The 23,153-nt window shown below is 39.1% G+C and overlaps 1 protein-coding gene across 5 annotated transcripts in view; it reads right to left on the bottom strand.

Moving 5' to 3' along the window:
- Positions 1-262: 262 nt before the first annotated feature.
- MOV10L1 (Mov10 like RNA helicase 1) overlaps positions 263-23,153 on the bottom strand; it is a 40,258-nt gene continuing 17,367 nt past the window's right edge. The window contains exons 10-27 of one of the 5 annotated variants that reach the window (XM_083809272.1): positions 22,417-22,528; positions 20,771-20,948; positions 20,108-20,178; positions 19,660-19,751; positions 18,832-18,890; positions 18,221-18,336; positions 14,053-14,149; positions 12,972-13,129; positions 12,302-12,448; positions 11,805-11,926; positions 10,853-10,952; positions 10,424-10,588; positions 8,742-8,915; positions 7,778-7,927; positions 6,064-6,171; positions 3,819-3,956; positions 2,946-3,037; positions 264-2,501 (exon numbers count right to left, since the gene is read on the bottom strand). In XM_083809272.1, coding sequence (XP_083665398.1) covers positions 2,492-2,501; positions 2,946-3,037; positions 3,819-3,956; positions 6,064-6,171; positions 7,778-7,927; positions 8,742-8,915; positions 10,424-10,588; positions 10,853-10,952; positions 11,805-11,926; positions 12,302-12,448; positions 12,972-13,129; positions 14,053-14,149; positions 18,221-18,336; positions 18,832-18,890; positions 19,660-19,751; positions 20,108-20,178; positions 20,771-20,948; positions 22,417-22,528 — 2,089 coding nt within the window. In that variant the 3' untranslated portion in view covers positions 264-2,491. Of the gene's footprint in view, positions 2,502-2,945; positions 3,038-3,818; positions 3,957-6,063; positions 6,172-7,777; positions 7,928-8,741; positions 8,916-10,423; positions 10,589-10,852; positions 10,953-11,804; positions 11,927-12,301; positions 12,449-12,950; positions 13,130-14,052; positions 14,150-18,220; positions 18,337-18,831; positions 18,891-19,659; positions 19,752-20,107; positions 20,179-20,770; positions 20,949-22,416; positions 22,529-23,153 lie in introns of all 5 variants that reach the window. The other 4 variants (XM_083809273.1, XM_083809270.1, XM_083809271.1 and 1 more) reach the window with 4 other exon arrangements.

Genomic DNA, 23,153 nt, shown 5'->3' with positions numbered 1-23,153 from the left:
CAAATGTAAGACATTTAAAAGGATTATTCCATACTCCCATTATTCACCATATGCTGGAAGACATCTCCCCCCCCCCCCCCAAGCTTGCAGCCTTATTGCATGTTCCTTACCATTACAAAACGAGCCAATTGTTTAAATAATCAGCCTGATAAAACAGAGACAAATGAATTGTTTCTAATTCTGTGAATGAATGCTGCATTTTTTTTTTTAAAGAGTCTGTTTCTTATTAAGATGCAGAATACTTATTTTTCTGGTATCTGAACTCCAAAATATGCAGCCCAATGTCCCCTGACAACTTAAAGCTATTTTATTTAAAGAAGAGTGCGTTAAGCTTTCACAACATTATAAAATCAAGGTTCCAGAAGACAGTGTACAGCAGGTGCAGCTGGTGCATACTCTATTTCTTGCCCCATTGATCTAACGTCCTTACTGGGAATGGAAAAAAAAATCACAGGAGGTGTAGAATACAGGCTGCAAGTACAACCTGATTTTATTTATTTTTTCCTCATTCAGGTACAAACTGTCCACTTTTCAAGAGAATGAAGAGCAAGAAAAAATTAACAGGGCTCCAACCCCCCATTATTTGTTAAAATACACCCACCTGCTTGTGCAGCCTCTTCAGCGCAGCACCAGGTAGCACCCAGGCACACACGTGTATCTTGGACTGCTTGAGCTGGCAGGCTCAAATAATTTGGCTGATGCTGGAGGCCCGCAGCCTGACCTTCAATATGTTGCTATGTAATTGTTAGGGATGTGACTTTTATTAGATAAAGCAAATTTCTGTTCTGACAAAATATGGAACTAGCAGGAGCAGAATTATTTGCCCAGCAACTCCTACGCCAATGGTTTGGCCTGACCTGACCTGCATCACTCTGAACAGATCGATGACAGAAATTCCATTAAACTACAACTTTAAAAGGTTGAAAACAACAGAAGACTAGAATGAGCAATACGAAGGACTGTGACTGATGAAGCCTTCATATTCTAAAATGCTATTAAAGAGCATGCTTTTTCTCTTACTTGAGGTCTAAATGCAGCCACTTACAGGTTAAGGTATCTCTTCCAAAAAGAAAGAAACCCACTGCGGGAACTCCTTGCCACAGCACAGAGTTTAGCTCTGGACTACTAGTAAGGCTGCAACAGCTACAACAGAACATACTTCTCAAACCTTCATTACTTTTTGAAACATACTGAGAAAACCAGAACAACCTGGTGAGTACACAGTTGAATACTACATGCTTCAATTCTGTTAAGAAAACCTCTGGGATTTATGCAATGTCTTGACTGGTCTTTTGACAGATTTTAAAACTCTTAACTATTTATCTTAAACAGCTCATGAACTGTTTGCTTTACAGACTACCTCTTGCTTTTTGTAAACCATCAGTATCTAATACAGGGCAAGGAGGGAAAAATGCCAAGGTGTTCCTGTGCTCTCTGACTCAATGCACCTCCATCTTAATCCTCAAGAAATGGTGGCACCACTCTGGCCTCTATCACTTCTTATTAAAGCAAGGAATTAATAAATCTCTTCTTCAAGGAGAGCATGAGCACACTTGACAGTAGGTGTAAGCAGCAGTAGGGCTGAGTAGTGGTTGTAAGACCTGGTGCATCGTAAGTGCACATACTGCTTCATGACTACTTCTACAGTGCTGTACGGTGAGACTTAGAGGACAACAAGAGCAGAATATTCAGTTCAAGGGAACAGCACAGCACACAATTAAGGTGATTGCAAGAGTACTGCTAAGCCATCAGCCAGCCCATCAGTTATTTTTCATTTCGTTGAAGTAAAATACAACTTTTTATTCTACCATGCATTTGCAGAAACGCCAAGCAGTTTTCGCCCCACCTTCTCCTTTTTAAATCCATCATCTGAGGCATTCTGACATACACCAGACAGCTGGACTGCAGTAAAGAAATAAGAGAACCCTGTATGAACTCAAGTACATACAGAGTCTTTAGACCAGAAAGTAGGGCTTTTCAGCCTGCTTGGCTTAAGGTACTCAACATCAGCCAACTGGAATGATTCATGCATCATTCCAGTTCACAGTGCAGATATATTACTGTAACGCTCCTGTAACGAGATTACAAGACATATGTTCGTGGGACAGACCAGTCTCAGAAGGCATTACAGAAGTCTGAGAACAATGAGCTTCTCAAAAAAGTTACAGAATAAGAAAAAATTAACATAATTATTCAGTATCTTCTGAAGCTTGCAGGACTTGCATACACTTCTGAACAGAAGCATAAAGCTATACACTTTTTTCCAAAAAAAAAGCAGACTAATTACCACTCTTTTATACTGTTAAATGTCAACTTTTTTACTTCTTTAGAAGTATTACAAGTGTCTCTTGGATAAACTTCAAAGAATTCCAGAACATGTGCCTTTCCCTGAGGCCAAAAGGTGTTGGATTCGCTCAGAAATGGATTTCTGTTAAGCATTCTTAGCTTCAAAATCAGAAGAGGACTGAATGCATCTTCAACACTGGAAAAATCACTCACATCTGTCAATTAAAGGAAATAAGAGAAATGAATTTTGACTACCTTTACATAAATAACAATTTTAATAAAAATTTTCTTCTAGAACGTCCCTTCTAGCAAGATGTAATACCTGTTTAGATCAATCTTTCAAACAAATTTCCTTGACTATATTAGAGCCACCATAAATACTTTCCCCTGCAGAACCACATTCCCACCCCAGCTCCCCTTATGTTCCCTAAATACATCATGCATCATTTGGGGGTATGCAAAATACTAAAGTCAGCAACACCCTGTACTTAATGCTCAGACTTTTCTTATGGAGTGAGGGAAAATACGGTTACATGTTATTATGTTTACAGTACTTAAGAATGCAAAAATCAGATCTTAATATATTGTAGCAGAGGTTTTTATATGTCATCTTTCAAACGGTATAGAGCAATTTATGGTATTTTTAAAGCAACACTCACTGGTGCAGGAGTTCCAGCTCAGAAGGCAGGTCACAACCTACATAAGCCTTGTTCATTAAGCTGTACTCCAGCAGCGCACAAAAACAGGGATCCTACAAGAAAAGATTAATGTTTAATATAAATCATGCTACTGTGTGTAATGAATTTTCAAACAAATTAGCATAGCACATGAATGCAGGAGATTTAACTGGACCTCTTCCAGAAACAGAGCGATGCAAACAGTGCAGGTGTGGAATAACATCGGAGGAAGATACTGAGAGCTGCACTAAGTTACATTTATTGCATGTAGGTGTGGGGAGACTAAGCTTTCTATTTAGTTTGTTTCTGGAATACTCTTTTCCTTCTATCTTATCAGGTATTAAGAAAAGCCCATCTTCTTTCTATGGAAGGACCATGCGTTGAGTTCAGACACTTCCCTGGCAGGCTGTTGTATCAATTGGGAGCAATCAGTTGAATGGAGAATGCTTCCTCTCTCCATTTAAAGATGGCAGTAACTGCGTTTTGTGAAGGAGTCCAGCTGCAGTAACAACATTTAGAACATTCTCATTGGACTTACATGCTGCTGGAGAACTTTGGCATTGAGGTTCTGACCTCTGCTAGACAGAAAAAGCAGATAGGATTTGCCTGCACAGATCAGCAATAAAGTTCTCTTTGTGCTTGGGAGTCTACTGCACAGGGGCCTGAACTGTCCACCCTTACAGGAACCTCTGGAGTTCAGGTAATCCCAAATGCAGACTGAGGACAGCATACCAACTATGAACATAAAAGATGTTCTCTAACATCAAATAACCCCATAGATTAGTCATTTACAATTGTCGTTTATCTTATCACGGCAAATACCACATGCAAATCAAAGATAACAAACAAACTTACCTTCACAAGAACATGAGGATTTCCCACAACAATCAGCAAAGCTTTTGCTCTAGTAATTGCTACATTAAATCGCTTTGGGTTAGAGAGAAAGCCCAAATAGTATTTATCTTCCATAAATACGCCTTCATGAGATCGCACCTAGAAATTAATTATGGTTAGTTTCAGAATTGGAATAATGAGAAACCAACTTTCCTAGCCATAGCGTAACTTCAATATATGATTTGCTCACCGCAGCAAACCACAGGTCGGTGTGAGCAATACACAAGCTAGCTTCATAACTACATTTCCCACAATGGATTTTTCCAGAGAAGAGCTCTTCTCCAATAGCCCACTAACACAACTTCAGCAATTTCAGAAAAGTGGCATATTAGCTTTATTTTAGTATCAGGAATATCCACTGTAATTTGAAACAAAATACTAACATTACATCCTGAAAAACACCAATTTTGTCTTTTCAGTAGAAGAAATGGTAGTTAGTGATTTTCTAAGTCCTACAGTTCAATGATATTTCAGAGTGTTTCATCAGTAAACTTTGCCATAGCCTAGAGGAAAATGCCACTGAAGCAACTAATGTGCTTTATAATGATTTCTCATCAAGTTTTCACCTTTATTTCAATCAATATTTGAACTCATATTTGATAAAATAATTTTCCATCACCAATAATGAGTTTGTATAAATAGGAGCACAGTGTGTACCTACAACTATTTTAAGATAGTTACAATGCTGGACTGAAAAGCCACGACATGATAAAGCATGGAGAGAAGCATGCTTCTGCTGCCCTTAGGAAAAAAAAAACAAGCAAGCAAATCCCCCAAATACCTCCTCCAAGCCACAAGACAACCCCTCACCCAAACCAATTTCTTCCCTCCTTTTCCTCCCCAGTCATCCAGTTTTCCAGAGCTGGTTGTTTTAATAGCTATTTTGTCCTCCTCTCTCTCAGAAATCCTATGCAGTGCTGTTAAAAGTAGTCCAGTACCAGTCCTATCTTCAGCCACACATTCCTGGTCTGCACTGCCTCCTTTGACCAGCCTGTCCTCTGTGCCATTACCCAGACTCAAAGGGGCTCATTCTGTAATAGTGCACGTTCTTAAACAGTTCTAAAGGATCCCAGGTCACAAACGCCTCAAGAACTCCACATTCCAGACACACACCTTTTACTTTGAGACTTACTGCACCAAAAACATCCTACCATTTGGACCGAAAGCAAGCATACAGATTTTGTTTGCATTCTGAAACCAGCTTCACACTGTAGAAATAAAGGTCTTTAAAGGTCCACGTGGGCCCAAAATGTCCACCAGAAAGAAGTCTAAAACCCCAGAACACCATCACATACACCAAACTGCTATCACTGTGATGTTCAGTGTCAGGTTAGCTTTTCTCTCAGGTTTCCCACCCACCTTCTCTGCTGACTCAGCACAGCTTTTTACTCCTGGCCAGCAGCTCAGGCTGTACGTACAATATATTCACCAGAGCATACTTGGATGTTAGCTCAGAACATAAAGGATCAGTATCACACATTCCTGTACAAAGACATCTGCAAAACACCTCAGGATTGATCAGCTGACTGCTTATACTTCTTGACTCCACACTAAATTCTCCTTACAAGCACCAAGAAAAACTCCGCTATCAAGAGCCCCATCCAACAATTCCATGCCTGAGGAGACAAAGGACAAAGAAGTTGCAGTATTTTTTCTCCATATGGGGTTTTCATGTGAATCCACATACCAGAGATGTGTGCAAATGCACTGGAGTAACATCTAGCATTTAGAGGGCAGGAACTGGCCCACACCTGCACCTAACCAAAAACAAAGGGGGGTGGTAAACACTGGTGAGTGGAGCTCCTCCTCAGTCTTCTGAGGCCTGGTGTCTCAGCTGCTGCAGACAGTTTTCAGGCTGTTGACTGGAGTGTGGTAATCAATCACTGTGATTCACTCACTCCTCTAATATTAATAATGCTTCCAGTTTCCATCCTCTCTAAGCACACTTAACTGAAGGTACATAATCTGCATGAAACTCTAGAACAAACTCAGTGTGAACATCCAAAAAGGTTTAAAGTTTACTTCTAAAGCCCAGACGCCACCTTTTTCACATGTGCTTAAAATAAGCACTTTTCCCAAACACTGCAACAGACTACCGATAAATATAGCTTCCTCCTCCCCTTCCCTCCCTAAGCCCCACGTCAAAGGAGCCAGAGAATTAAGAACATACAAATATTCTACACAGGACCAGTGCAAATATACATACCGTTGATAGGATGGTAACCATGTGCTCCTGCCCTTGAAACTCTTCCACCGTGCCAACTTTAACATCTGACAAATCAATGCTTCTCAGGAGAAATCTGATTTTTTCCACCTACAAAAAAATTTGAAGAAATTTATTTTCACATTTGAGTGGATTACTTCAAAGCCAAAATATATGACACAAAAATAAGTAACTTAACACAGACAGGTTGTAGGGAATGCCCACAAGGTTAGCCATCAACCACTAGTGAAATTTAAAAATGAAACAGCAGCTTTTTTCTGAGAGGTCTAACACTTCTTACATGACTCAGCAGGTGAAATACTTCCGTCACGTGTACAGAAATTGACAGTTTTTTGATAAACCCAGATTTTAATGATAACAACTTAGATCTTAGGAGTTTATCCATAGGAATCCTTCTTGCAGTGTGGAACATATCCAAAACCAAGACTTAAAACAGGTGTGGTAGGGCAAGCAGCTTCCCCCACCCCTCCAGAAGACCATGCAGAGATTCCCCCTCTACTTGCCAGCTGTACCATGCAGAGTGAAAAGCAGAGGCGAGGTGTGACCATAGGTGCTTGCTCTCTTCTAGAGGGTACAAGGCAGTCTTGCCCTCCGCAATGCTGATATGTTTGGGATAAGCGTATCATCACCAGCAAAAAGCTGCTTGGAGGCTACAGCTGAAGTGCTCCAAATATAGTGAAAAATGAACCATGGCTAAGCCAAGGGTTACAGTCATTATTTTCACATCAGCATTCTTGCAAGACAAAGTGACTTTCCTGAAGCAGACGTTATTAGTATGCCTTGCACCACAGGCAGATGAAGGACACAATCATACTCCCTAAAACACTTCACAGCTTTTAATACAAGAGGCTCAGCCACATCAATACCGTATGTAAGTATTTGAAAAATACACAGTAACTGTAAATACAGGTGGGTGCATATGCTTCAACAGAGGAATCAGCACAGATAACTCTAATTTGCAAGTCAGAGTTCTTCAAAACAGGGCTGGTCTTTTCCACATGCCTTACAGTGTTCCCCCCAGCCCTCGCATGCATGTCCACAAAGATTGAGATGTGCACATCAAGAAAAAACTGAGCACAACCTATCCAGAGCATCCTCTGGAAATAAAATATTTATTCTTATTTTAAAAATTAAAGCAGACATATACTCACCAGACTTGACCATAAACAGTTTTAAAAAATAAAGTACTGAATTTGAAGTTGCCACCTGACATTCTGTATGGGTTCAAAGAGCAGTACAAGCTTCGAGTCTGACTGCTGGACTGCTAAGTCCCAATTCCCGTAGTTTCCTCGAAGTCACAACAAAGTGACATGCCAACTACTTGCTACATTTCCGTTTTGTTCTGCTCCTCAGCGTGGACAGTAAGTGAGGATATCAGATACCTGTTCCAGCTGTTACATATTAAATTCTTGACTTGCTCTCTACTCCCAGCAACTGAAGTACCTGCTTTGATTCCCAAAACTACAAGCAGATCTCTCCGTATCATTTCCTGATTTATAAAACTAAGCAAAACAGAATGCCATTAGTGCTATCTAGGTTTACAGTTCAATGGAAACATCATTAATGATTGATAACACACTATGTAATGACACACAGTGACATTCTGATACAGGCCTTCCTGCTCTAACAAACCACAACAATGCAAAACCACAACATGAAATACACTAACTCTGAAGTTTTTAAACACTAATTATACCTGTTTACGATACGGTGTGATCACTCCAATATCAGTCACGGACACTGCAGTGCTTTCGTTTTTAGCCAGGTGGCAACAGTACTGCATCACTTGAACTGCTTCAGTTGGATTAAACCACGAGGGGCTGTGACCTTCGCGTGTTTCGTTGCCCTGGATTAGGGGAAGCAAAGTGAGCAGATGAAGACCATGTGCAGATATGACTATGTATTTAACAGATTAGTCTCAAACATCCTAAATGCAAAAAAAAAAGTGTGATGTAGTGTTATATACAAATTCTCTACTTTGCTCTAAACCCCTTCCAATGAATGAAAAAGCATCACAACTTTTTTTTTTTTAAAGCTAGATTATTTATATGATGACAGTGATTTCTATGTGACAAAGGATGCAAATCTCAACTCAGACTGACAGGTGTTAGCAAGCTGCTGATCTGCTTTTCTGCAAGGCAGAACTCTGCAAGTAGTTCAAAAAGCAGCTCCAAACAGTGGATATACCACTTGCTATTTCACTAATTCTTGGAAGACCACAGAAAACTTCCCTTCCTGACATTCTATTCCCCACCCCCCCACTACTTAATCTTTAATGATCTTCCAGTTGTAGGGGATCGTATTCATTCTAATGCAGCAAACTCGTATCAGAAGCAATCTAAATCTAACGGAGCTGCCTGCAGCTCCGTGCTGCTTAATTTGCCAACTTAATTTTTTGTATTAAAGTGTCGCCACAATATACTTCAATCTGCAGCTGCTCAAGTTCTTTGCAAACATTTGACTTCAGTGGTTTTTTCAAAAACCAACTAAGTACTGAAGAAGTAGTTGTTTCAAAAACAAGAAGCCACACTTCTTACAAAAGGTTATTTTCATACCCTTTCTGAAATTAATTCTAAAGAATAAAACTTGCTGTCTACAACATCAGACAACTTCTATGAGGCCCCTTTGTTTATACCTGACTACATGAACATTTTACGTACCCTGACTCCATGAAAAATTAACGGAAACCCCTTCCTGGGCAATTTCTCCCAATGCAACAAAGACGTTACTACTGAAGTGTCTGCACAAACTTCCAGCTCTTTATGATAAAACAGTTTAGATGGTAAAGCAAGCAACGCAGAATGCGACCTGTAGTTCTTTATGAGCTTTGTGATCTGCAGCGACAAGAAAAAAAAAGTTTTAACTGAAACAGGCAACTATTCATCAAGCTTCGAAGTCTGCTGCAGCTCCTATGTTGCCATCCTGTAGTGTTTAGCTTTTCTAAAGCTGCCAAAGAACTGCATTAAAGGGAAAAAACTGTGATTGTGATCTGTAATTGTGATTTAGCTAGAGCTAAACATCACCCACTCCCTGTCCCCCCCAGCAACTTAGGTCTGCCATCAGGCTTCCTCCTCTGGCCACACAATTATCACATCACCTTTGGTTTTAATTTTTCAAAGTACAGTACCACAAGAATGAGAAGGCATCTTAGTAAATTAAGTTTACATTTTAGCCCTGTATTTCAGGCTGACAAGAACTTAAAGCCACTGAAACATTTGTGCTTGCTTAACTAGCCATGCTACCTCTGCCACTTGAAATGGACTTTAGGTACTTTACCATAGAAGAGCATTAGGAAACTGTAACGACATTCTGAACTGCTTCTGTACTAATCAAACGGACACAGAGTCTAGCAAAAAAGGATGTTTTTAGTACCCCATGTAGGGAAGACATGTTCAACATGCATGTGTAGAGCTGTCCACGTTCAAGAACTTACTGCCCCAAATAGTGCCCTTGTCCCCAGCTTTTCATTCTCTACCTTTCAACCTTCAGAGCTACAGAAGACCACGAAGCAAGACTGAGCTTACCTTGTTTAAATTTAAAGTGTTTACTCAACAAATGTCGAGTAAGAAGTAATGGTTCTGATCATTAAAAAAATCTACTTATGAGGCTCTTCGATTCAAATCCGTACTTTGGAATGACATTAAGGAGCTACTCTGGTCAAGGATATATCAACAGGTTGCCAGATCCTGATTGTGGAATGTGCTTATGCTCACTAAAACGTGTTCACCAACTGTCCTAAAAACATTTCACTAACGGCAATTTGCTTTTGATACACCAGTTCATGTACTGGGCTGCTAGACACAGTTCCAGCTCAGAGTTGAAGGGAATAGTTTAAGTATTTCTCTATGCCATGGAACATTCAGTTATTCCCAGCTCCCCTGTAAACACTGTTTTCTTATGCTTGTATGACAAATATCCAAAGCTATCCTTCAGAGGAAGAAGTGGTAAGGAAACAGGACGTTTCTTTTTTCCCCCTTCCTGAAGTAAGTTGTTCAAACTTGTCCATTTGTGGAGAATTACGTTGTGAATTTATGGTAAGTTTGGACAATGGAGATGGAAGGAAATTTTAAGCTGTTATTTGGAATTATGCTATGTGTGCTACATTTGACCAACTCTGAAGGGTTGGTCTGTTTTCAAGCCAAAAAGGGCTTTAGGAGGTTAGAAGGCTGAACATCCTTGATATTCTGAATATTTATTCAGAATAATCAAGTCTTCCTAGAAAAACAACTGTTCGAGTTAACACTAAGCATTAAGGAGTAAAGAAAGATGGCAAGGAAACATCAGCAACTAGAGTTTCTCCTTCTTTAGAAGAAATAAACTAAAATAACTTAGTTTTACTCACCAACAAAGGATTATATGATCCACAGGCACTGAAGGCATCCTCATCTCTCAGATACATATCCCTTGATACCAGTCGTTCCAGCAAGGACAAATTTAATCCAAATGCCAATGCAATTTTTGATTTTATTACAGGTCCTAACTGCTTTGGATCTCCAACAAGAACTATCTGTATATACAGATAAAAAACCACCTTGTATTATAACAGTTATTAGAAAACGTAGTTTCAGTAACATGCACACTTCAGAATTGTAAGATGAATTTATGTCAAGTACTCTGCTTTCCTCACAGACTTCTAATTTGTTTGCACAGGCTTAGGCCCAGGACAGAAGTATGAAAAAATGGCAGCTTGCATTCTACAACATTCACAACAATAAAAACAGCAAGCAAAAAACTTGTTCTTCCTTTCAGAAGATGATGCTAAGAGAATTACCTGTCCATTAGCTTCTGAAATCAACCCGATAGGAATCAGGCTCTCTGGTTCACATGCTTGCCCAGCTTCATCCAAAATCACATGTGTGAAGTGTCCAAGCCTAGAATTAAATAACATGAACTCAAAAGAGGGCTTTTTTTCAGATTAGTTCATTCTGCCACCCTGTGGTTGACCTCTGCAGCTCCGTAAGCTTCCTTGTCATGTGCACCAGGAACCTCCCTCCACATATACAGCAAAGGTTAAAATATTTCAAAACACAGAAGGTAGAAGAAACAACTCAGTAACTGATTCCTCATCTGTGATTTCTCTTCCGTACTATCATATACACAACCACTGCTTATCTTAAAGTATTAGTTAGGGCAAGGCTAAGATACTTGGAAAAAAATCATTGTTCTCAAATTCCCTCAGCTATTTAATTAGAATAATGCACTTGGTTTACGCAAAGACAATCACTAGGCCCTGTTTCCACCAAACAACTCTTAAGACAGTTAGACGCTTAAAGCGTTCTTTAAAAAAGTTAAAGTTTCCTGTGATTTTGCTTAATAGCACTTTATATGGAGGTTGTTTACAGCTAGTTTTCTCATCAGGTCACCTTTACTAAGTAAAATACAATTTTTAGTGTGAACTCCTACAATACTTTTAAGCCAACATGACTGTAAGAAGCAATATAATTTCTAAGGCTCCAACTGCTAGTGGTGGAGAAACCACTGTGTCAAGACTTCTTAATTTTATTCAAGATATTTCTTAAACTCACTGTGTGTGGAGAAAGTCTCAGCTGAAACATTACTAAAAACAAGTTGTCTTCCTGGCAAACCTCTTAAGAACAGAGGTACATGCAATGAACTGTATTAAAACAGCTGAAGTTACAATATAGAGGGTATCTCAGAGGGTAAGGATTGAGATTTTGCAATTTCCAGCTATCTCAGCAATACTCCTGTCTATAGTACAGTACCTTACTCCTGTTTGATAAAACATTCCTGCACTGCTACAAGTGGTAATTATGATCCTGAACCAAGATGCTTTCCAAATATCTTCGCCATCTTTGCAGTAAAGTTTCACTATGTCATCAATTTGCTGCAGAAACAAAAAGGTATTTTGTAAAACAAATCTGCTACTCGATGTTTTCATTTGAATAAAAAGCACTGAAAACTATGTTGGAAGCCAAACAAAACGTTTAGATTTAGACCCATAACTGAAATGATTTCTTCATGAATGTGCTTAAGCAATGTATTTGCATTTCCTTCATCTTAGGGATCAAAATTTTAAGCTGTATTTCATATACATATTTTCCAGTTCATCTTCTGGAAGGGCTAGATTGGTTATTACTTTGGATCCTAACCACCAAGCCTAACTAGCCTACCAAACTTTGACAGTAACATTAATAAATCAGTAGTTTAAGATAAAATATTAGATGTGAAATAATAACTGGTAGTTATCTGTAATGCTTACCTCTAGTGATCTGCAGCTAGCATTGATTCGGACCATAGCTCCTGGTTTTAACAGATTGCTTTGATGCAGCCTCAAGCAGATCAGATCTGTTGCAGCATTTGATGGAGCACAAACCAAGATTCGGCTGTCTGGTAAAGTATAATGTATCTACGTTCAAGAAGATGGACATAAAGTAAGGTTAATTTGGAGATGCAGCAATAGCTAAAATGTGCTCATGTTATGCCACTGAATACAGAATCCAGATGGGTTTTGAACACACATTATACTCATCCACACTCCTGCAGTTCAAGAACACTAGTCTTAACATTCATAACCTAAGCGTACCAACAGCAGAAGTATTTCGTGGTTATCATACTGATGTATACCTGTGCTTCAGGAATGCATTATGCAGTACTGGAATCGTGAGTTAGGTATTATTCACAAAAGCTTTAAAGATATAAAAATAGGAAGACTTGAAAGTAAGTCATTCAGGAATTCTGTAAGATTCCTATCAAAATCTTTCATTATTTTGCATAGCTCAGCAAAATTGCTTAGAAGAGCATTTCATGAATTCTTGTTTGGGAAAAAAATGTGATGGTACTTACAGAATTACTCTAAGTGTTCTAACACTGAAATGATCAGATATGACCCAATTGTCATCTACCACTACCTGTAAAATAGCTTCGACTACCGTTACTGTTTTTCCAGTTCCTGGTGGTCCAAAGAGAATGTAAGGCGTTGGACGACATTCACCACTCACTATCCTTTTCACTGCCAGTTTCTGTTGCTCATTCAACGTAGGATTGAAAAATTCACCAGCTCTCTGCTTAATTGCCACAGTTTCATCAACTATGATCAAGATAAGCATATATTAAACATGAACGTAAATATTTTTAGCATACACAGGTTAAAGCAACTCCAATTCATGTTATGTTTTAAAATTTTTTCTTCGTTTTATGTGGTAACAACTAATGAACTCCCCCCCTCAAACTCTTATTTCCTAGAACAGCACAGAGAAAATAAGATGTTTATATTTCAGAATTGTACTAGATCTTTCATAAAATTGAAGGACAGAAAAGGATTATCATTACCTACTGTAACAACCTGTAAAAACTCTATCCAATAATTTTGACATCAAGTTCACTTTCCTTTTTTTGTCCTCGGGCAGCAAAATTTCGGTAATTTTTCAGGGATAATACTAGTACTTGATGACCAGTGGTGAAGTCGTATGACAACTGTAATTTTCCCCCCCTCATGCAGTCCAGCCCTAGCTTCCACAACAGAATCTTATTAACACATTAACAGAAGCACAATCTAGGCAACCTACTCCACAATTTAGGTATCCTATTGCTACAACGTGATAAAATCACCCTATTTAAACATCAGCATACTTAATTGCTGAAGTGATGCCTCTCAGATAAGCAAAGGAATGATATGTACTTTCTGAAACCTTTTAAAAATCTGTATCATTTTTTCCAAAGTAGCTATCCCAGCAATCCAGTTACAAACCGGAAACTTGGAACATGAGTGAACATTTTCCAGTAGATGACTTGGAATAATTTATTGAGTACAAAATATCACTGGATGCTTGTTGAGCTGAAGATGTTTAAATACTCCACAGAAGGACTCCAACAAAAATTCCTGCTAGTACCGCTTCTCCTTAAAAGAGCACGAGGGCATCTGAAAGGCGCCACCATACTCAGCCCTGATTTGGCTGAAGTGATTGCAATGCTGAACTGTTATTCTTTAATAAAGAAAGTAATAAAGCATACCAAATTGGCTTGTTTGTGCAGTAACTGTCACCACATCTGGTATGTTCATCTGCCTGGATGCCATACATTTTGTCCGTCTGTTCTGCGGTTTTTTGACCTGAAATCATAAAGTCAAGGTAAATGCATTTATAATCTTACAGTAACAGCCAATTATCTTCACCAATATTTTTGAAGTTGCTATGTTTTTTTCCCCATTAAACAGACTATCTGTGAAGAAAGGAAGAGTATGAGAGGAAAAGATCCAAGGAGTTTCCACCTTAAAACTAAGGTTTCTAGAAGTTTGAGTTTATGTTAAAATTAAACATATATTGCAGAAATACTTTGCACGCTCACATATGGATTGTGAAGTCATGGTTAACTAGCTTCCTTCAACAAGAGCTAACGTTCACATTCCATGCGTTTTGGCAAGATAATTTCAGACTGCAGCACGGGAGGAAACTGTAGTGAACATGGCATTAACAGCACTCTGGACCAGATGTTACAATTCTCTTAGTAATACTCATCCCAATCAAGTGAACTGATGAGCGTTGGCATTGATTACTTCCTGTAAAGGACAGAGGTACTTGTTTTCTAGCCATATTATCCTGGAATTTTTGCTGCTTCCCCAGAGCCATGATGCCATGGAAATACTGCAAGGCTTATGCAGTCCTTCTGATTACTTGCTCTGCTGCTTATCCAAGGGTACTAGCGACTTGAATACTTCAGGGGATCATACAGGGATCTCTGGGGTAAGATGAGGGGTCCAAGTGATGTTCTCTGCCACCCCTCTATAGTTAAACAGCAGGAACCCAGCAGAACAGGCACCTTGCAATAACTAGCTGTGCTGCAGCTCTTATCAGTATGGCTCTGTGTTTACGTGCAGGAGCTCCATGGCTGCACATTATTCATTGCAAAACCAGAGGCGTGCCTGAGCTGTCACCACAGGGGGATGGAACACCAATGATATTGTTTGATGGCCTAACAACTCCCTGCCAGGAATGGGACAATGTGCATGGACTTCCCACAAACAACTCGCATTAGGCTCCTGATCACAAGTTGTGCTGCTCACTGGAGATTTCTATCATTCACATACCTATTGCAATTCACCCAGGAGATTTCCAGAATTACTAGTGAGCGGGTGACAGCTTCCTGACATAAATGGCAGAGGCACTGACCAGGAGTAAGTCTCTGCTAGACTTGCTGCTCACATACATGAAAAAAGCATGCTTCCACAGATCTGCCTCTAGTGCAGATACTGCAAGGTAACTGCCTCAAGATCTCAAAGAAGGCTAAAAAGGTAAGAGCAGTCAGAACTTTGGACAATCTAGAGCAGACTCCAGGTTGTTTAACGAATCACTGAATGAAGTCCTCTGGGAAGCGGACATGGGGAGAAAAGGTACCCAGGAGATCTAAAAACTGTTTATTGAGACATCTTAAACAAACCATCCTGCTGCACAAGATCATCTCGAATTTCAACAGAAGGTCTGCTTAGCTAAACTTGTAGCTTCTTGATGAATTCATAAAATGCGAACTGGAAGGTTAAACTAGGACAGGCAAAAATATAAAAACACTGCTTGGAAAGCTGGACAAAATCTGGAGAATCAAAGCCCAGCTGATGTTTAAGTGTGGCAGGAAGGGAGTAACAAGAACAGACTCTGCAACTGTTGTGTGGAAGAGACCGTCCAGAGATGGATGAGAGAAGACAACTTACTGATGGATGTTATAGGAAAGAACGCCCTTGAGCAGTTTGGGAATGAGGGGGAAAAGTAATGTAAGCGCACCATGCTATGAACTACTTTGAGACACTAGATGCACCCACATTCATAGAGTGGCTGTGACTCACCACAGTGATACAGTTGTGGATGCTGCTACCTACTAAATGGAAAAACAAACAAACCACCCCCCACCCTCCCCCCAAAAACCAACTTGTCATTCCCACAAAAAATTAGCAATGTCCCTGACAGCAGGATGAAGCTAACATTGCTCCAATTTAAGATGGACAATAAAATCATGAGAACTACAGCTCATCAGCCTCTGTCCAGTCCCTGAACCGATCACAGAGCATATCCTTTTGGATTCATACATTTCGAAAAAAGGGTGACCAGGAATGGTTCACGCAGCTGTAACAAGGGACAGAGCTTTCTTAACAGGTGGCCAACTCAATTTCCTTCTCTAATGAAGGGACTTAGGTGGACAGAAGAAAGCAGTTATTGTAATACTCCTGACTTCAGTAAGGCTTTCAAAATGATCTATTTATCACAGCATTCTTATTAGTCCAAGGACATTACCTAGATGAAGAGACTGTTAAATGAGCTGAAAATTGGCGGAATTACTGGGTTCAAATTGCATTAATCAATCGCTTGATACTCACACTTGTGAACACGCCACAAGCTAGGAACCCCAGGGTTGTTGTTGGGGCCAATATTATTTAGCATCTTTGAGAACTATGATGAGACCGAGTACACCCTCAATAAAATAGCAAACAAAATTGGGATTCATATCTGAAATGCCTGATGGCTCACCTCCAGTTCAGAGGGACGAGAAACTTTGCAGTTAGACCAATAAAAAACTCAAAATCAGTAAGAGGTGGAAAGCTCTGTACCTGGGACTGAAAAACTGCACAAACCACGACAGGCTGTGAACCCACCGTCTGAGTAGTAATCCCCAGGCCCCTTCCAGGATCCTGGGTTACTGCTAGATGTATACAAACCAACAGCCTGTTCTTAAGAACTGAAAGAACTTAGCTTTTTTTTTTTTTTAAGTTTAATTTGGAGGAGGTAAACAGGAATCTAATGCCCATAAGGGCTTAAATAAGACTTGGAAAAAAAAAGACAAACAGTTCTTTGTAGTAGCATACTATATAAACAATGGGTTACAACCACAAGTTGTGGGTAGAAAAATTGATACTGGGAATGGGGAAAAAAATGAGTGGAAAGGTTCTGAGACACTGGAACAGGTTACCCAGAGGTTCTGGAACCTCTGGACAAAAACAAATGAACCCCTACCCCAAAGCTGACTTGATCTGGTATTGGTGACAGTTCTGCTTCAAACAGTAAAAATGACTAGGTAACATTCTTAAGCTCCTTTTAAGAAAGATATTATAATTTCTTCCTGTAATTTAACTAGCAGCTAAAAAGCACAGGTAAATTTCCTCAGGCCAGGATGATTATCTTATCATAAAATGTTTCCTGCCACAGTGAGAAGACTTCACACATCTATTAAGAAGTTGCTATTAAAACCAGTTTAATGCAAATCTGACAATTCAAATTATAATCATACATGTTGTTACTAGCACTTCTCATTCTAGATGGGAGGGTTAGCTTAACAGCATCAGTTGTTACAAAAATCTCTCTCCAGGTATCAAATGACCTTCTGTCATCAGAAAGCACAGAATTACAGAATGGTTGAGGTTGGAAGGGACCTCTGGAGATCATATAGTCCAACCCCACTGCCAAGCAGGGTCACCTAGTACATATTGCACAGGATGGCATCCAGGCAGGTTTTGAGTATCTCCTGAGTAAGAGACCCCACAACCTTTCTGTGCAACCTGTTCCAGTGCTCTGTCACCTTAAAGTAAAGAAATGCCCCCTCAAATTCAGCCGGAACCTCCTGTTCTTCAGTTTGTGCCCATTGCCTCTTGTCCTGTCACCGGGTGACACTTCAAAGACACCGGCTCCATCCTCCAGACAACCTCTCTTCATATCATTATGCACATTGATCTCATCCCCTCTCAAGCCCTCTCTCCCCAAGCTAAACAGGCCCAGCTCTCTTAGCTTCCCCTCATATGAGGAATGTTCCATTCCCCAAATCATCTTCATAGCCCTCCACTGGGCTCACTCCAGGAGCTCCATGTCCTCTAAATAGATAGAAGGCTATCACATTGGTTAAGCATGACTTCCCCTTGGTGAATCCATGCTGACTACTCCTGATCACCTTCTTATCCTCCACATGGTCAGAGATGACTCCAGGATGAGCTGTTCCACCACCTTTCCAGGGATGGAGGTGAGGCTGACTGCCCTGTAATTGCCTGGGTCCTCCTTCTGGCCCTTTTTGAAGACAAGCTACATCGGCTTTCAGAAGCAGCAGAATACGACTGATTCTCTGATTTCTAACAACAGCTGTACAGTACTTATCTGTTACCAATATGAATGCCGTTAAGCATTTTAATAAACATTTACAGAATATTTACCTCACTCTCTTGCTGGGAATATTGTTCAAGGCCATCATCAACACCACAGTACTCAGTAATATTTTGGGTCTTGATAGCTTGTGGTGACCGTAAGAGAAGCCGTTCTGGAAATAAAACTTCAAGTTTGGAGAAGAAAGAAAGGAATTTGAAAGCCACATAAGCACTTCACACATTCTACTGATACCAGCTCGCTCAAAGTGTTCAAAATTGATTTACAAAACCTATCACAGAACTGGGAAAGATCCATGTGAAGTTCATATGAATTGTTCTACTCTACCATAAAAAACAGGGTATCTGTGCTTTTTATTTAGCTCTGATGCAATGTAAAACTGCCAGTTCACATATTATTGTTACCACAGCATGATTTAAACAGTTCTCATTGGTTCAAACTGTTGACAGAAGTTTAAGTTTCCACTCATGTCCCCTGTGATGTCCAACAACTCCTCTAGTTTTTTTTATAAAGTAATTACAGGAAACTGTAAGAACATTATTATAATGCATTTTTCTCAGTATGCCCTGATGTGAAAGCAATATAAAACATGAGACTCCTCACAACCAAACCCCTCCAGACAGCTTAAGTCTTTTTTTTTTTTTATTAAACTGAAATATACCTTTTTCACCCAGACAGGTAGCTTGTTCAACCGCCAACTGGCACCGTCTGCTAGTAATCCTGTTGTTAGAACAGCAGATCAGCAGTGGATTAGAGTAAAATTCCGACATTCTGTAAGCTGCAAAAGCATACACCCTACAAGGCATCCAGTAGTTTTTCTGTGCATCACTGCTTATAAAAGTGTGAGTTTTTACACAAGTACTCTAGTGTATTTACTGAAAAATACACTGCAGAAATGTTAATCAACAGATATGCTATGAGCAGCACTGATACATATATTCTCTCGCCCTTCGGTGAGACAAAGATTACCTTGCACTCCTAATTCAGATAGTCTTTAAAGTAAGTTTTTGGTAAAACCGATCTTTAACAGAAGATTAAGCAGCTATATACAGCTAATATGCCACAAATAAAGCAAAAGTCAAGGTTTATGAATGGTCTTGCAGCCATATTGGTGTATTTTTCTTAAAAAAACAAACAAAAAAACAACCACCCACTCAACAGAAACCCATGCAACCAAAAACCCAAGAACAACAAAAAAAACGAACATAAAAATCGCATACCACCCCAATAACTATTCCACTGCCTGGCATTGCAACAATTATTTACATGTTGAAACATTCTTGTCTTGTGTCTCTGCTTTGTAGGTAGTGACTACCACTACAGTCTCATCAAGGAATATAGTTGGAAAGAAGTGAAAGAATCGGCACTTGAGTTCTTAATTGTGCCCTTCCTGTATCTATCCAAACTACCAACTAACAGTCTCATGTATTTTCAAGTTGCTTTACTAGGGGAATCATGAAACGGAGCTTTTTGGAAGTCTATAAAATACCTGCAGTGAACAAATTCCACATCCATGGGTTCCAAGTTGTAAGCCTGTTCAAAATCTGCATTAAATTTAAGAGTAACGTCTTCATTACATATCTGTTGCAAGAAAAAAAAAGTTTACTGATGAAGGCCTTAGTCCTTTACACACAACAAAAGCATCTTTGAAAGCACCAGGAGTAAAAAAAAAAGCCGATACCTAGATTTACTACTAATACATTACATTTCTAGATTATGTTATGAGCACTTTTAGGGCAGGTAACAATTATAATCTAGACAGAAAAAATGAAGCCTACAGTCTTCAAAACAACCAAACTAACAATAGAAATACACCATTTAGAGTGTACATAAAAATCTAGCTTTCCCAAAACAGGTTAAGCTCCATGACTTGTGCTGGCTTCCCCTCTGAATCCTGCAGACTACCGTATTTTCAACAGAAAACACACCTCGCTTACCTCGGTAATATAGGCAACGTACTCTATTACATGCTCAGAGTAGACTTGACTTTTCAGTATCACCTTATCACCTAATTGACAAAAGACAACATTGTTACAAGGAATAGTAAAATTATCACCGCAGCACTTCGTTTGTTCCCCTTTTGCATGGTTAAGATTGGAATTTGCAGGATGATGGATGCTAACTAACTTCAGCAAAGTAGCTGGATCCACGAGTACCTCAGAAGGCACTAGTTATACAACTGCACATACCAGTTCAGATCACATTTTAAAAGTCACCTAATATTGATGCCAGACCTTCAACACCTTCTGAAAACTGAATCCTGTGTATCATAATATTTAATTCATAATTACTTTCCCAGTTTTGATACACCTATTGCAAAAATAAACATTGCACAGTGTTTTTGTGGAAAACTTCCTCCATTTTTGTACCTAAGTCTAAAAATATGAGAAGGCTCCTAGGAACAGACATGTAATGCTTCTTCAGATAGCAGCCACTGTAAGACTTAGGCATTAACAGTGCAGTTCACCTGTACAGGAGCCTAGATTAATTATTTTGTGTTCAAATACGTGAAAGACTTCCTTAAGCATATGACAATGCAATGGAGTTTGCACTGCACTAAAAATACAGATCAACAAGCTTTATCTCACATCAGTCACTACCTGTATTCAGGTGAGGTCTGCCTTCTTCCACTCCTGGCACTTCTAACACTAAAAAGTTCCCATTCCTTTTCAACGTAATGCCACTCATGCTAAAATCTTTTATCTCCATTTCTGCATAGATCTCTTCAAGCCACAAGAGAGTAGAAAATTTTGCTTTGTAATTATTTATATTAAGACCCTGGAAAGCAGAACAGTACACATTACAGTTGCAATTTCTATGCTGAGATACAGACCCCACCAACCTTAGTATTACGTGAAACAGTTCAAGTTAGACTGCAGAGCAACCAGGCTGCCAATTAAGGTGACTAAATACAGCATCTTAATACACTAAGCTAAACTCCCACAACAGTCAATGCAGAATTGTGTATCTCTGGAGCTCAGATAAAACAGCCAGTCAGCTAAAGCATTAACCATGTCTCCCCTAACTAAAATGGGCATTTCTACACCTGAATTCAGGGGCAGTTTAGAAATTGAATTATATGTTCACCAGTCTCAGAAAGCTTAAAAATTCAAGTACGCTGGCCAGAGATGGGTAAAGACGGAGTCACATCGGTCTCTGCCCTGTCTGATGGTCATACAGCTTACGTCAAGCTGAAAGAACCTGAACTTTCCCCTTCACAGCTTAACGCACTCTCACTGAAGACGTGTTCACCAACAGCACAAACCTCTCTCTAAACCATGACTGGCGGCAAAGAATGCTTTCAGTTAGATATATTTTCTCTCAAACATTATTTGAATGAGCAGTGCTTTCTGGTGCAGACTTCACAACAGTCACCAACATTAGATGGAACTTAAGATACTGTTAAAAAGAAGTTACCATTACCAGCAGGCTTTCAGTACAAAATTATTTCAAATACTACTTTTTTCTCTAGACAGTATCTCTAGCACACTACCATATGTCAATGACTTCAGGGTGTTTTGTACGCTGTTTAGAAGGCAAACAGCACGTTTTACCTAAATATCTGCCCCAGGTAAGTCCTTAGAAAGTTGGAGGGGAAAAAAAATAGGGAAGAGACCACCAGCAGTGCTCTACCAGAAATCAGGACAGTTTCTGAAGAATAACTAATATTTTTTACTAAACTTTAGGTTTGCCTTTTTTTTTTTTTAAAAAACAACAACAACAAACAAACTTTAGATTTGCTTTTTTTTCCTTAAATGTATTTTAGAACTGCTGTACTCATGGGAAGAAATTGAACTAGCTGTACATTTGAGGATTTAAAAAGAGGTTTTGAACAAGCAGAAAAGAATCCTCTGTTACTGCAATAAGCCTAAGAACTTCTGCTTTCATTTCCTATGAAACAACTGCTGGACTACTGTTCCAACCCCCTGAAACCCCTTTCCAATGATGCCTACAAAGGAGAAGTGAGGAGGAATCTTTTTCACCTACTGTAATATCCCTCCCCGGTATAATCTAACTCCCTTTTCAGTTTTTCACATTTACCATTTTGCTTTCTTCTAAGCTTGAATTCTGTGACACACTGAAACCAGTGTAAGTTACAGGACACAGACTGCAGTCTTAGTCTACTTGATAACAGCATTGTATCAGCTTCTATTACGCTAAGGGCTACAAATTTTTGATAAATTAAGGTCAGCTTGAACAGACACACGTAAAATATATTTTCTTATATAAACCTACACTTGCATACCTCTGCTAGGAGAGGCTGAAAGGTCAGTACGTCTAACTTCTGCTCCACACATCTTCTTAACTCATTTGGTATGGTATAATGCGGGAGGAAGCTTGGAAGCTTTCTGCTATTTCTGAAACAAGAGCGTGTCGAATCATTCAGTATTTTTTTTTTATTTGAAGGACAGCAAATTAATATACCACATCCTCAAGGCTACAGGAAACCACATGCAACAAAACAGATTTCTTCAAGGTGATAATCATAAGTTTTCTACATTTGGACGAAAGGTACGTGTTCCAATTACTCATTACTTAAAAAAAAAAAGCCTGCTTTTATCCTCTTCTCCATTTAGCAATACTGTTATAACTAAGCAAATACTCTTAAGTATTACAGAAGTTTATCTAGAAGAAGACTTCTGAAATAAAGGTAGGAAAAACATCAACTAATACAGATTTCAGGTTGCTTGAGGAGTTCAGAAGCTAACTTGCTTAGAAAATGATTAAGAAAAAAATCTGAAATAACTGTTACTTGTAGGACACTTACATAGCAATCTAATTTAAAATAAAAAAAATCACATTATATAGTAGGAAGCTTCTGTATGAACAGACTACAAAAAAAAAAATCAAGCAGTTCACTACTAAAAAACCCTGTCAGTAAAATCTGAAATTAACATGTTTACAACATACCGATATAAATATGCACAAATGCTTCTTGTTTGACATTTGTCAGCATTACAAAACAGATATAGCAATACTAAA

Source organism: Anser anser (assembly GCF_964211835.1).
Source record: "Anser anser genome assembly, chromosome: 1".
Classification (NCBI taxonomy): Eukaryota; Metazoa; Chordata; class Aves; order Anseriformes; family Anatidae; genus Anser; species Anser anser.
The sequence above is the reverse complement of the archived record's forward strand: the minus strand, read 5'-3'. Positions and strand labels throughout refer to the sequence as shown.